General features: G+C 32.2%; 2 protein-coding genes across 4 annotated transcripts in view; one reads left to right on the top strand and one right to left on the bottom strand.

Annotated features, from left to right (window-relative positions):
- The first annotated feature begins 668 nt into the window (after window positions 1–668).
- On the top strand, window positions 669–10,846 carry LOC125050554 (bumetanide-sensitive sodium-(potassium)-chloride cotransporter-like). Its single transcript, XM_047650477.1, has 19 exons — window positions 669–823; window positions 1,315–1,406; window positions 1,835–1,909; window positions 2,378–2,558; window positions 2,771–3,030; window positions 3,161–3,269; window positions 4,587–4,726; window positions 5,359–5,550; window positions 5,760–5,991; window positions 6,208–6,329; window positions 6,817–6,952; window positions 7,178–7,389; window positions 7,588–7,829; window positions 8,305–8,498; window positions 9,284–9,393; window positions 9,596–9,747; window positions 9,831–9,970; window positions 10,406–10,539; window positions 10,712–10,846. Exons 1-19 carry the CDS (start codon window positions 772–774, stop codon window positions 10,817–10,819), a joined length of 2,883 nt encoding a protein of 960 aa, XP_047506433.1. The 5' UTR covers window positions 669–771; the 3' UTR covers window positions 10,820–10,846.
- Window positions 10,839–14,145, bottom strand: part of LOC125050555 (tyrosine-protein phosphatase non-receptor type 9) — a 38,761-nt gene continuing 35,454 nt past the window's right edge. For all 3 annotated transcript variants that reach the window (XM_047650479.1, XM_047650478.1, XM_047650480.1), the window contains one exon: window positions 10,839–14,145. In XM_047650479.1, the coding sequence (XP_047506435.1) occupies window positions 14,074–14,145 (72 nt within the window). In that variant the 3' untranslated portion in view covers window positions 10,839–14,073.

The following is a 14,145-nucleotide window of genomic DNA, read 5'->3' as shown; positions in this document are numbered from 1 at the left end:
ACGTTATTCATAAGTTATGTTATTTTATTGACAATGTGTATTATTATGTTAAGTTATTAAATTTAATTGGGAAAGACATTGATTTTTCATAAATAAATTACCCATTTATGTATAACGTGTTGTTTGCTTTGAATCCTCCTATATACCACTCCCAAAACTTTATTGGTATCAAATTAAATGTGTGTATTTTTAATTTGTGTAGGATTTTCAATGTAATGAGTATAATATTGTCCATTGATTTATCAGAGAATATTCTTATTCTAGTAATAAGAATAAGAATATTATGCTGGGAAGGAGAATACTGTGGAAGGTGCTGCTCTTCCTTCGACCTAAAGGCCTGCCTGGCCGTCTCGAAGGCCTTAGTGGCTTAATTCAACAAGTTGAATAATTTCTTAGAGGTCGAACTATAATAGCCAGCGCATTTCAACGTCATCCAGTGATTGTAACTGGAAATTGTTGGTGTCGCTACAATACTATATAGAAAAATGAGTGGTTAATTTTTTGTCCGCAAACCGAGGTTATTTGCCCATAACCTACACAGTTGTGGAAAACGAAACAATAACATATATCATACTTGATACGATCAATTGTTTCACTTCAATGAGCAGTAATTAAAGCTTCAAATTAGTACAAAGACTTAGGTCATTTTACGTTGGCCAGTACCAAACCAGTGGGCAGCAGTATTAAGTCAGTCTTAACAAGTTGTTAGCAGTGTTGTAGCACTTTTTAATTAGCTCTAAGCGATATAATAGTAATTGGTAAATTTGTGTAATGGCTACTGAGACAATTGAAGTTGAAGATCAATTATTGCCTTGTACTGATGGTGAGGTTCTATAGATTGGCTGAAGTTTATATCTTAATACATATATATAAATTACGTGTCACATTGTTTGTCCGCTATGGACTCCTAAACTACCGAACCGATATCAATCAAATTTGCACACCGTGTGCAGTTTGATCTAACTTAAAAGATAGGATTTACATCTCATCTTAAATCTCAATTTATACCCGCAATATTATTTTATTGCAAATATTTGTTTCTTATTTAATAGTCATAATTCTAACAGATGGCGCTGTGTTAAAAGTACCAACATTTCACATAATTTTTTCAACGTTTCTACAATTTAAAGGCATAACCACCATAAAGCATGGTGGTCCCCATGACCGGTGTTCTCCTACCGTTTCCCTTGAATAGTTTTCTACTTTGTAATATAACAAAAACCTTAGCCACAGCAACGCTTGGCCGGTCTACTAGTTCTATATAGATTCTGAATGCAATTATTTTAAATAATGTTTGCAAAATTGATTGTTTAGATTCAAAAACCGGAAGAAGACTTACGGAAGCAATAAGCTATAGACACTTGAATACATTAGATTTGACGGGCACGGCACCAGTACGAGAACAGGTTCCTTACATTTCATTAATTTAAATAGAATTTAAAAGCGTTAGACTAATGTCTTAAGTGAATATCATTGTGATTAAAATTTGTTTACTTCTTCTAGAAAAATATAAATTTGTTTTTATTTCATAAAAGAAATGTCTTTACGCAAATATATTAAAATATCTCTTCTGATAATATATATACATATTTAAATATCTCTGCTGATTACGATATCAATAAAGTACTGAAAATCGAGATTTGAAAATAAAGTTAGAACTTTTCGTTTATATCCATTAAAGTACTTTTCTTACAACAACAGTTAAATTAAAAATCCATTTGATTTAAATAAAACTATTTAAGCGAAAATAACACTTTTTTTGCTATATTTAAATATTTAACTGTACTATACTGTACCGTAACATTTTCCTTTAATTCAGGATATTTAATTTCAGGAAAAAATTAAAATTAAAAGTAAAGATCCTACTCCTGAACTTAGGACTTATCATATAAAATTAGGATGGATACAGGTAAGTTTATTTTTGACTGATTTCTAAAACTAAACTAAGTAAACAATTCATATATTTTGGTTTATAAGAATTAGCATTTTTATTCGGGCTATAATTGTAATACATAAGTTATTAGTTTTGAGTAATACCTGTTAATGATATCAAATGATGAAAAAAATAATTATTGCAAATTCAAATCCGACCCTCGTCCTTATGTAACTATATCACTCAATTACTTTCTTTTGTACAACTGATTTAATCGAGGGTTTTGTTTTAATTTAGTGTTATAAGACTGCTTTAGTGTTAATATATTAGGGGTCTTTGTAGCCACGGATTTACCAGTTGCGGTGATGAAAACCAATAGCTTTACATGGTAAAAGTTCTTTAATTTGTGACTTCATGATTATTATTAAAAGCTTAAAATCGATCGTTCCACCACTTTCATTACAAATTTCTTACCCTTCAACTAACGCCAACTTACATTTACAGGGCGTATTAATACCATGTCTTCTAAACATTTGGGGGGTGATGTTATTCCTAAGGATAGCTTGGATCGTGGCTCAGGCGGGTATAGCTCTATCGATTGCTATTATCTGCCTTTCGGGAGTAGTATGTGTGATTACTACACTGTCTTTGAGCGCTATTTGTACAAATGGAGAACTCCATGGAGGTACTATCTTATAAATGTGTTCTATCTTATATGTACAATGTGATTATAGATGTGACACGGCTGTTACTGTTTTAATATGTAAGGGAAAATATAGTCGGTGAAGTGTCACTACAGGTTTATTAGATATTTATTTATTTATATATAGAATGATGTGTAATCAATCTTAAACTGACAAAATTTCCTCCTACCTATTAAATGTGAATTCATTTCAGGCGGCGTCTATTATATAGTATCTCGATCGCTTGGCGCTGAACTTGGAGCTTCCGTGGGTATAATGTTTGCATTTGCTAACGCAGTCGCCGCCAGTATGAACACTATAGGTTTTTGCGAATCCCTAAATGATTTGCTTAAATCACATAACATTAAAATTATGGATAACGACGTAAATGATATAAGAATGATTGGGGCGATTGCACTATTTGTTATGTGCTTAATTTGCGCTTTCGGAATGGATTGGGAAACTAAAACGCAGGTATAGTTAGACTTTCTTAGACAAAGGTCAACTAAGACTAGGTAAAAGCAGTCATGCACACGTTGCCTGCATGTTTACTTTGTACAAGAAAAAACATTCGCTTACGTAATCCTCTATTATCTTGTTACAGAATTTTCTGATAACAATTATCGTATCGGCAATTTTAAATTATGTTCTTGGAGTGCTCATTGGTCCTTTATATGCAGAACAGGACGCTAAAGGTTTTGTGGGTTTAAAACGTAAGTTTTCAACATAGCATACAGTTAACTGAATATTTGCACAGACTTTGGTTTCGATAATCTATATATATAAAAAGAAAATGGTGTTCGTTTGAGGCTCTTTCACGCTTAAACCACTGATCGTATCGAATGAAACTACCACCATTCGATGCGAAATTTTTCCTAGATGGTTTATGGCAATTTATTTTTTTAATTCCAACGTTCCTTCATTTTTTTATTGCTGTTTTACTTTTATGAAAATTTTTCCCGCTAATAAAAACAAAAGAGGCTTCCTAGAACCGCAAAACGTCAACATCTGTTAAAAACTCGATTTTCGAAATACAGTAGAACCTCGATAAGATAAAGTCCAAGGGAAACACAAAATATTTTATGTTATAGAGGTTTTAAGTTATCAAGGTTCTATGTCAGGTAAAGGCTAATATAGAGGTATGTACATGTTTCTATGTACCCTTCCTCCCATTTTTACTTGAATGCATCAGAAGGATGGAAAATTAAATATGTAATCATATTTATTCACATTACTTACATTACATAAAAATAAAACAACAACTAAAGGTTTAGTCTACTTAAAAAAATCTGTGATTTTCTTTTGTTTTAAAAAATTCACTGTTTCTAAATCGATTTGATTTTCAATGACAAATAGAGAGGAGAATACATTAACACATTAACTTATGATGCAAGTAAGTCGTTGTCACAAAGCTAACCGCCGCAAAGCTTTGAAGAATTTAGATAAAGCAAACAATAGGTAATGTATTGTTTACGTTAACAATACATTAGTAAACACGTGCAAGCAATAAATACCGAAACCATTTGTTTTGACACTCTTATAAAATGACTCATTCACAAACAATTTTATGTTATAGAGGTTGTGGAAACATTTCTTGTAGTTACTGAGGGCCTATACAGAGATTATTTATTTACGTTATAGAGGTTGCGTATTTTAAGTTATAGAGGTTTTGGGCTCTGATGGGAAGGGAACATAGTATTTTTTGAAGTAACAGAGGTTTTTATGTTACCGAGGTTTACGTTATCGAGGTTCTACTGTATTTCAATTTTCTTAGCGGGAAGTTAAAAAGAAGATATGAAAAATATGAAAAAATAATAATAATGAAACATAAAATTTTATTTATTTCGCCCAGCACAGCGGGCGGGAAACGGCTAGTTATATATAAATAATAAGTTTATTTTTCCAAACATAATGTCGTAATGTGAATGAAATAATGTATTATGTTCAGTCATTAAATTAATTTTAACTACAGGTCTATATGTAATTGTAAAGCTTGGTCCCTTCACACACATGAATTATATGATTTTCAGTGGAACAAGCTAAGAAAAACTTAATGCCAGACTTTCGCTACAGTGAAAATCAAGAGCATGACTTTTTCTCCATCTTTGCGATGTATTTTCCGGCTGTGACCGGTGTTCAGGCTGGAGCTAATATTTGTGGTGATTTAAAGGTGATATTTATATAGTAGTGATACATTAATTAAGATAATTATTCGTATTGTATATTTATTACACGTAAACGATATCTACAAAGTTATAAAACAAATGTTATAAAAAGTATTACTGAATTATTTTAAAATGTATGGTAAAACACAAGTAAACAACAAAGCAGTCTTGGCATAAAAATATTTCGTTTAGATACAGCTGCAAATGGCATACAAATAATGTTAGTGCAACCTGTTTATTAGTGTTGTCTTAAGAATTAAAATTTATATAAATTGGGGTTTGGTTTTGTTGAAACATTGAGAAAAAAATCACTTTATTAAGTATTAAAATTGAGCTAAAGCTTAAAAAATATTATTTTATTGGTTGGTAATAATTATTTGGTTTATTATGGAACCGATTCGCAATCAATGCGATTCCAATTGTCCTGCTTTGGTACATTTACATGAACAGACAGTTTATCCAGGAAAACATAGTATCTTTATATTGTTATACATTGAAATTTAACAGTCGTAAACTCAATACAAAAACCGTTATTAGCTTTAGATATACAGCTTTGTGCCAAATGTTTAATTCCAGTCCAAGGAATGCGCACGCTGTGTGAGTTTAATTCTACATAAGATTTTTCTTAATATTTAAGGATCCAGCAACAGCAATTCCTAAGGGAACGTTGATAGCACTTGCAATATCAGTTTCAAGTTATCTTCTAATGGCCACGCTGTGCGGGTTTGCTGCCCTGAGAGACGCCAGCGGACATGTGGAAGATTTACTTGCCGGTAACATCGACGCCTGTAAACCAAACTGTCCATATGGTTTACATAATAATTATGGGGTATGCTGATGTAAATGTGATTATTTAACGATACCTTAGAGACATCGATATGATACGATAGAAGTATGAAAATAAATCATCCAAATACACAGTAACTATAGTCAATTTTGGCCAAATATTAAAGAAATTATTGTATTATATAGAATCGTTTATGTACTCTTTCCCCTTCCCGTCTGCAATATATAGTACATTAACATGCATTTTGATAGATAATGCAACTGATGGCTCTCTCAAGTGAGCTCATATATGCTGGGTGCTGGGCGGCGACGCTTTCAACGGCACTTACGAACCTTCTATCTGTTCCACGACTGATCCAGGCCTTGGGAGTGGATAAGATATACCCGGGACTCATTTTTTTCTCAAAAAGATATGGCAAGCACGGCGAGCCCTACAGAGGATATGTCCTAACGTTTCTCGTGTCACTATTGTTTCTACTTATCGGTAAATATCTTACGTTTATTCGAAGTGTATCATTTATTTTGTTAGACACAATAATGGTAGATGGAACACTATTAGTAAATTTATTGCTAATGAATGCAGATGCACAGTGGTGTGTCAATATTTTTTAGATATTGTTTTTAAAAAGAGAAATTTAAAAACTCACGACAAAATGCCTATTGTGTAGAATATAGTAATAGAAGTATTTTATAATTACAGCGGATTTAAATACAATCGCACCGTTAATAACCAACTTTTATCTTGCTTCATACGCGCTCATTAATTTCTGCACATTCCATGCTGACGTAGTAATGTCTATTAACTGGCGACCATCATTTCAGGTAACTAAGGAAAATTTTTAAATTCTCACTACACATTTTTAACATTCCGCTAAGTTTTTGAATGTATTTTTTATTTATTTACATACGATACATTTATAGAAAAACAAATAACATAATACATAAAAATTATAAGGGATGCATCCTAACAAGCGATTTCTTCCAGGCAACCCTAATAAGGAAAAGTTTTAAAAAAAGAATGATGGGTAAAGTGCAAGAAGCGCATAAGCAAATCTTATAAAACCAACCTTAATCTAAAATAATACAAAAAAAAACTGAGAACCAAAAAGCTAATCTCACGGATTCTTGATTATTTCACCGTAGTTACAATTTAAAAAAACACGACATTTTTTACCGAAACAAATACGGACGCAACTTACTACCATCTACGTTATATAATAAGACAGAAAAACTTGTAAATATATTTATAGATCATTCAAAAACACTATTCTGAGATTTTAACCCGAAGAACCTTTAAATTCTTTTTCAGTATTACAACAGATGGATATCTCTATTTGGCTTCTTGATGTGCATAGTCATTATGATGATTATCAGTTGGATGATGGCGTTATTGACTGTATCAATTTTTTTAACCTTATACCTAATCGTACTCTACAGAAAACCAGGTGAAAATACATTTCAAAGTTGCACACATTTTTTACGGCTACTAAATAAAAGCTCGAAATATTTGAATTATTTTACTAATATGTGAAGTTTTATCGTGTTGCCAATTTATTAACTGAATCTGTGTTTGATTCACGCATCAAGGTCTATAAATTCACCGGAAAATATAGCTTATAGCTTTTTGAGCATAAGCGTTTATAATGTAAAAAATAGTCTTATTATTTTAGACGTGAGTTGGGGCAGCAGCACCGAAGCGCAAAGATACAAGGAGATTATCTCAGCGTTAGTACAGATGTGTTACATGACAGAAAATGTAAGGTCTTACAACCCACAACTGCTCGTGCTGGCCGGCGGACCCTATTTACGACCAGCCCTTCTCGATTTGGGACAATTTATTACTAATACCGGATCGTTTATGGTCGTTGCTAATATACACGAGGTTATTATTTATTTCTATATTAATGTAAGAAAGGCATTTTGATTAGAATTCTAGTGAATTGATCTCCAGTCAACAAGAGGTTTGACGGTCCCACCAAAAACATCATATCAATTCTAATATGTACTTTTTATGTTTATTATGTATCCTAACGGGAGCATCTGATCTTTTTTCAGTATGTTATTGTTATGTTATTTTCAGTCACATTTGTCGTATACGGATAGAGCCTTGCAACAACAAGTAGGTGAAGAGTGGCTTCACACACGTAAAGAACGTGGCTTCTATGTCGTGGTCGATGGATGCTCTCTTGAGGATGGTTTGAGAAATTTAATACAATGTTCTGGACTTGGGCGGGTTTCACCGAATATTATGCTCATTGGGTATAAAAATAATTGGCAGAAGGCTCCTTTCAACAAAGTAAAGACTTATGTTAAATTAATCCAGTAAGTTTATATACTTAAATTACGCATTATTAAGTTAACGTTATAAAATTAATAAGCGTAAAAAAATTCATAAAGTTAAAAATAATACCAGTAAGAAATAAATGTCTAACAGTAAACGAATGTCAGTTTATTATTAGACTATATGTAAACATTTAACATTTAATATAAGATAGTATAATAAAATATTGCTAGTATTATCTTAAGTTAATTATTGATTCCTCGTGTAAATATATCATTCCAATGACAAAAGCATCCTAAGCCCGAAATACATTCTCTGTGACAAAACTAGAATCCGTACTTATTAAGAGTAATATAATGATAACATATATGTAGTAATATTTTTTTTTAATTTGTAAGGTTCTTTTTGACTTAAGTTTTTGATGCTTCTTGATAGTATTAATCTTAAGTCTTTGACTACTCGAAGCAGCGACAATATTATATTCCTTTATCACAACCATAGACTTTTCATCTTTAGAATAGCGTTCGATCAGCAGTTAGCCGTTGCAATACTTCGAGTGCCCCTAATAGTACCACCCAGGAACGCAACCCAAGTGAAACTTCAGAACAGCCGAACTAGCCTCGAAGTTGAAATCCACACTCAGGTCCTGGCTATTATGAACGCAGATTCAGATATCGAAACCGTTATTAAAGTGGAGGAACCAGACGAAGGTATATTTTAGTCAATAGTTTTTAGTAATCTATATATATAAAAGAAAGTCGTGTTTGTTACAACACTTATAACTCGTGAACGGCTGGACCGATGTTAGTTATCTCTTTTTTAGTGGATTCTTCTCCGCTCCGAATAGCAGAATAAGTAATAAAATATCGGATAAGTTAACAAATAAAAAAATAAAAAATATGTACGAATGCAAACTGCATGTGGTGCCATCTGTTGACAAAATTACGCATATAAAAGAAACCTATCACTTTATTCTTGCGCCGGATAACAAAACAATAAATGTTGTATCCTAATGTGTAAAACCGTCATTCTTTTTTCGCAATGGCAAGCAATAAAACATTTCTGTATTTGGAAAAAAGTTGTATTAATGTTATTACCTCAAATAAATCCTAAATTAAGTTTAACTAAAGTTAAAACGATATTATTAGAATGTTAAGCGGAACGAAGTTCGCTGGGTCCGCTAGTAAGATATAAAAGTAATTCCTCTCTATGTCTACGGACTGTTACTTCCATAAAAGGTTTTCCTCGAACCCAGGGTATTTGAGCTTAGACAATTTACACGTCAACTAATCCATTATATGGCGCTATGAATTAATATTTTTATACTTTTACTTTATTGAATGTGCTACAAAAATACCTATGAAATCACAAATGTAATAAAACACACTAAACGTATCAAACAGCAAAATGTATATGGCTCAGTCTTATATGTAATCTTAGAAAAAAATGGAAGTCAATATTACAAATAATTGGAAAAAACTTTGTGGTAATCCAGACGACGCAGGTGAAACTTCACCACCACCAGAGGGGCAACAACATTTTATGGAACAACAACGAAAACGCCATGGAAAATCTGGAGTGTTTCGTCCTTTAGAGCTTAACGAGGTATGGAAATTTATTTCTTTCAGTAGAACCGAATTAACTATTTTTTAAAGTAAACAATTTCTGAATTTATATTTTTATAACTGACCTTTCTGACAATATATTTATAAATATTAATAATGACAATATTTATTTTTCCCCCGACTTGCAAACGAGGTTCTACACAGTGAAATCATAGTTCATAGACAATTTCATATGTCCATAGGAAAATAATTTGGATAGCTGGTGGCTGTACGACGATGGAGGGCTGAACGTACTTTTGTCCTATATAATTGCAATACGTGGATTTCGTGCAATGCCTTTACGAATATTTGCTCTTGCCAGAACATGTCATAGATTAGGAGATGCGGAAGCTGGGTAAATATTACCACCATTGTATGCATATAATATGCTTATTTTATAATTTTTAATTGTTGTTTACATGAATGGACTATTTGCAGTGTGAAAGCATTGCTTCATAAATTTCGCGTGGAATTCTCTTGTCTCAAAATGATCCAAGGTTTATATGACCCACCACAATTGGAAACAAAGGAGATGTTTAACATGATGATAGAACGATTTAGAACCGATGTTGAGAGTGGTCAGTATTATGTTGGCTTACTTAAGAAATTCCTAAGTAAATTACATAGATATTCTTACCAAGTTTATCTTATATGTCCAACCGAAAATTGATATTAATTTATTTTGCTGTTATTTCTTCGACAGCCAACGCGCCTAATATCTTAATCATTGAGACTGTTGCGGACCTCTATTGTTAATTTTATCTTTGCATAAACCAAACACGTACCCTATACTATCTTCTCATTCAAACGGTTTTTTTTGTTTAGTCTACAAGGATAGTGTTTATTTATTTTATTAATAAAAGGTATATAATTCTGTCAACTCTTAAACACAGATTATCGAACTAAAATTAACCTTGACTAGGAACAACTTCCTCTATTTAAAGTATGTTTATTAACATTCTCTATTCTTGCTTCTTTTGTTTTATAATTTATATAGAGTCTATATTTAATAGATGTATTGATAACAAATGAAGAACTAGAGCGATTGGATCAGAAGACTGATAGATACCTTCGCCTACGAGAGCTGGTAATTGAAAACTCATCAAACGCCTCGCTAATCGTCATGTCTCTTCCCAGGCCTAGACCGGTATGGCTTTCATATAAATAGACAATAAAATTCAATACTTCTTTTATTGTCACGATATTTTAATAGTATTTTTTTATTTGATATGTATTGAGTTAAATTTTTCTGTAATACGTTCTTACTCATTTACATAATAATTTCTATTTATCCCTTTTAATATTAGATTTTATTTCAGAATACGGTATCAGCTGCTTTATATATGACCTGGCTCGAAGTTCTAAGCAGCGACCTCCCACCAGTTCTATTCGTAAGAGGCAATGACACTTCAGTCCTTGGTGTATAAATGAATAAAACAATGTGTATAAATATATTACAAGTATTTATTTTCACACATATTTCACAAGGGCATTTAATTTAGACCTTAAAATGAATATTTACATATCAGAAACAACAGTGCGAGAAGGGTTTTACGGCTTATGTTTTGACAGTTCATTTTTGGCACGCCATAGCTACTTATCAAGATTAGTTTCGGCACGACACTTTGACAAATTTTGCATAGAAAGTTGTCGCATGTATTTTTTAGAAGGAAAAAGGCCTGGCAGAACTTCGCTTATTCAGAAACAAGACTAAGTGCGGACTACGTCTCACAACTGTCAAAACCGTTTGACAGATGTGATAGTCTGCGCTTAGGCTTGTCTCCATACCTAGCCTTAGATGTAGTTTAGTAGGACATACCAACACTACATCTATTTCATTTCTACGAAGAGCGGCACTTTGTAGCCCCATACAAAAGTCGCCAAAACATAACCCGAAGAACCCACACACACAGATAGATTAACAAATTTCCTTAATATTAAGTAGGTATTAAACAAACATTGTTCTATAATTTGTAATTGTTAACTACTCAGAGTATTCACACAAGATCTAATAAATCTATAACAGACTGAACGAATTCTTATGTTATTGTAATAATTCATTTTCTCACTGGTTACCATTTGGGCTGATGAAGCAACACTAGCAAATGATAAGTGCACGATAAAAAAAAAGTATAATTAATAATGAGAGACTATTCAATTGTATACAAACTCAAATAGTCTTATTCCCAATTCCCTAGAATTTCTATAATATACCAGGCGTACCCGCTACGAGTCGTATTTCATTAAAAACAGATGACAAAATCTATCGAAAAATCAACGACTGGTCACCGGTGATATTTTGAATACAGACGGATTTCTAACGGGATTTGGGCATAAATGCAGAAGATTACCCGATCTCTCATTATTATTTATAAGGACAGTAATTCATAAGAAAATACATTTGCATTTATTAGATATGTAAGTGGCACGATAGGACGGCGAAAATATACTTCTGTTTGCCCAGAGATATGTCGCTATATTCCATTTGAAAAATAACTCTCTCCGTTTTGTATTTGATACCTCTCATATATAAACAAAAATCTACTGAGAAAAAGCTATTTCCTATAGTTTTAAGCAAATTAATAATACTCAGTCTATACACGATTATAATTAGGTGCGACATACACTACATTTAGGTCCATATTCTAATCCGTATCTCAAGTCACTAGTCGTCGAGAGCGCTGTCAAATTTGTCAAATAGAAATGCTTTGACAGAAACTAGATTAAAGTTTGATTGACGCTCTAGAATACGTTCCTGAGTATAAGAGTGAAAAATTTTGAAGATTAAAAAATACCAGCACCTCTTAGGATTTTAAACCAATTGTGTTAAATACGACACTTCGCACAGCCAAACTTTCTTGCTTTTGGTTGCTATAAATATCGATTTTTTATCTGTCCTTATTCACACTAGAGGAACCTGTTTATATACATCATTAAGAATTGTGGTCATTCTGCCAATATTTTTTCAAAGTTAACGAAATTACAGAAGTAGTCTATATAAAAATACTTTTAAACGCAACAAGATTAAAAAATATGTAAATAATTATTTGTAATTTAAAGGCGGCTGTGTAGTGTATTTGATTAATATATTGTAATAATAAATTAAATTAAAAACTTATACAATCCAAATACGCTATATTGGAGAATATGACCACCAATTCGGTTAGTCATACAAAATATACATATGAATTGGACAAGTTGTGGCTTCGAAGGGATATAAGTATACTTTACGATTCTAATTTATACAATGGCGCTTTGCCATAGCAAAAAACATGCCAGCCTGCGTCCTGAATTACAAACGACTCCATATTCCATTCTGATGGCAATAAAGGATGTTTGATATTAACAAGCGTGACCAGACTCAATGGCCATATTTAGTCATGGCCGTCGCGAAGCATCTTTGTCTTTGCCACTGCACTGTCAAAAATGTCGAAATGTGTAAACTAGTCTGTAGTTTATGTTTGACTCTAAAATACAGAGCATAGAATGCGAAACGCTTAATATAAGCTTTATAACCACCCGAAACAATCAATTGCTAATGATTACGTGATTAAAGTCAAAATATCGTCTGTCGCATATATCGAATAATACAAAAAAATGCTTTGACAGAAACTAGATTTAAGTTTGACTGACGTTCTTAAGAAGCCCTAGATAAATAAGTCTAATGCAGAAACACACCGAAGCATAAAATTCTACCTTTTATGGTAAGAATTATGCATGAAATAAAAAAAAACTATAAGTTGTTTTTCATATTCTATATGTATCCATCTAGGTATTTTGAGATATAAGGGTGAGATATAAAAACGAGACTTAGAACTCAAACATGAAAATCCAATACAATTGTGAAGTACCCGAGTCAGACTTAGCCTTAACTCTCGTTCAGTGATCTTATCCTTGATGTCATGGCGTTATTTTCATCTTCAGTAAATTAATAACATAAAGTGGTCTTTGTATATTATACGGCTGTATTACAATTCTTTAGTATAGAGTTTTGCTAGAATTTACGAATGGCACAATAACACTCCCACATTCATAAGTATGTACTACAACTGCAAATTAATCGAACAATATAAAAACTTTAATTACGTAGACATAGACAATAGACTATCGGGGGGATATTATAAAAGTATCGAACAAGATAAAGAATCGTCATTTGACTTTTAAATTTACTATATTACCATTGATTTTGCCTCCGTTAGTGGCAAGTTTTGCCAGATTCAATACTATAAATTCATTCTGTCAGTCATAAGTATTCACGCTTACAATTTTCTAATTACCCTCTTTTTAAGACGTATCATAATTTCATATATTATTGACACACAATGACACTAGAATGTCCAATAGAAAATCATTAGTCATTTATGATTTTTCAGATTTCAAAATGTGGGAAGTTGGCGGGTATTAAAATACAATATTATTGATTTGACTGTCAAATACATTGAGATTACTTCCACTGTATATAACAAATAATATATATTTTCATTTGTGGTCACATACTTTATAATTATTATGTCTACGATAATCATTTGACCACAAATATGTTTCAGTCACGTTATACACCAATACATGGATTATCCAAAATACGCGTTTATTTATTACCTCATTCGCTTGTTTTTAGAGAAATCCCTAACATGGTCACCCCACCTCTTAGTCACAGTAGGACGCAGGTACGCGACAGTTTTCATTCCGACTGATCGTCATTGTCGTCGTCAAATCCAGACAAGTCCGCTGATTCTAGATATCCTTGCATTAC

Source organism: Pieris napi, chromosome 6 (genome assembly GCF_905475465.1).
Source record: "Pieris napi chromosome 6, ilPieNapi1.2, whole genome shotgun sequence".
Classification (NCBI taxonomy): Eukaryota; Metazoa; Arthropoda; class Insecta; order Lepidoptera; family Pieridae; genus Pieris; species Pieris napi.
This window is presented reverse-complemented; position numbering and strand designations above follow the sequence as displayed.

Coding starts and splice junctions, on each gene's coding strand:
- LOC125050554 (XM_047650477.1), top strand. CDS start 772: ATGGCTACTGAGACAATTGAAGTTGAAGATCAATTATTGCCTTGTACT. Junction 3,270..4,586: donor AGGTTTTGTGGGTTTAAAAC/GTAAGTTTTCAA, acceptor TATGATTTTCAG/TGGAACAAGCTAAGAAAAAC. Junction 7,830..8,304: donor ACTTATGTTAAATTAATCCA/GTAAGTTTATAT, acceptor TTTCATCTTTAG/AATAGCGTTCGATCAGCAGT.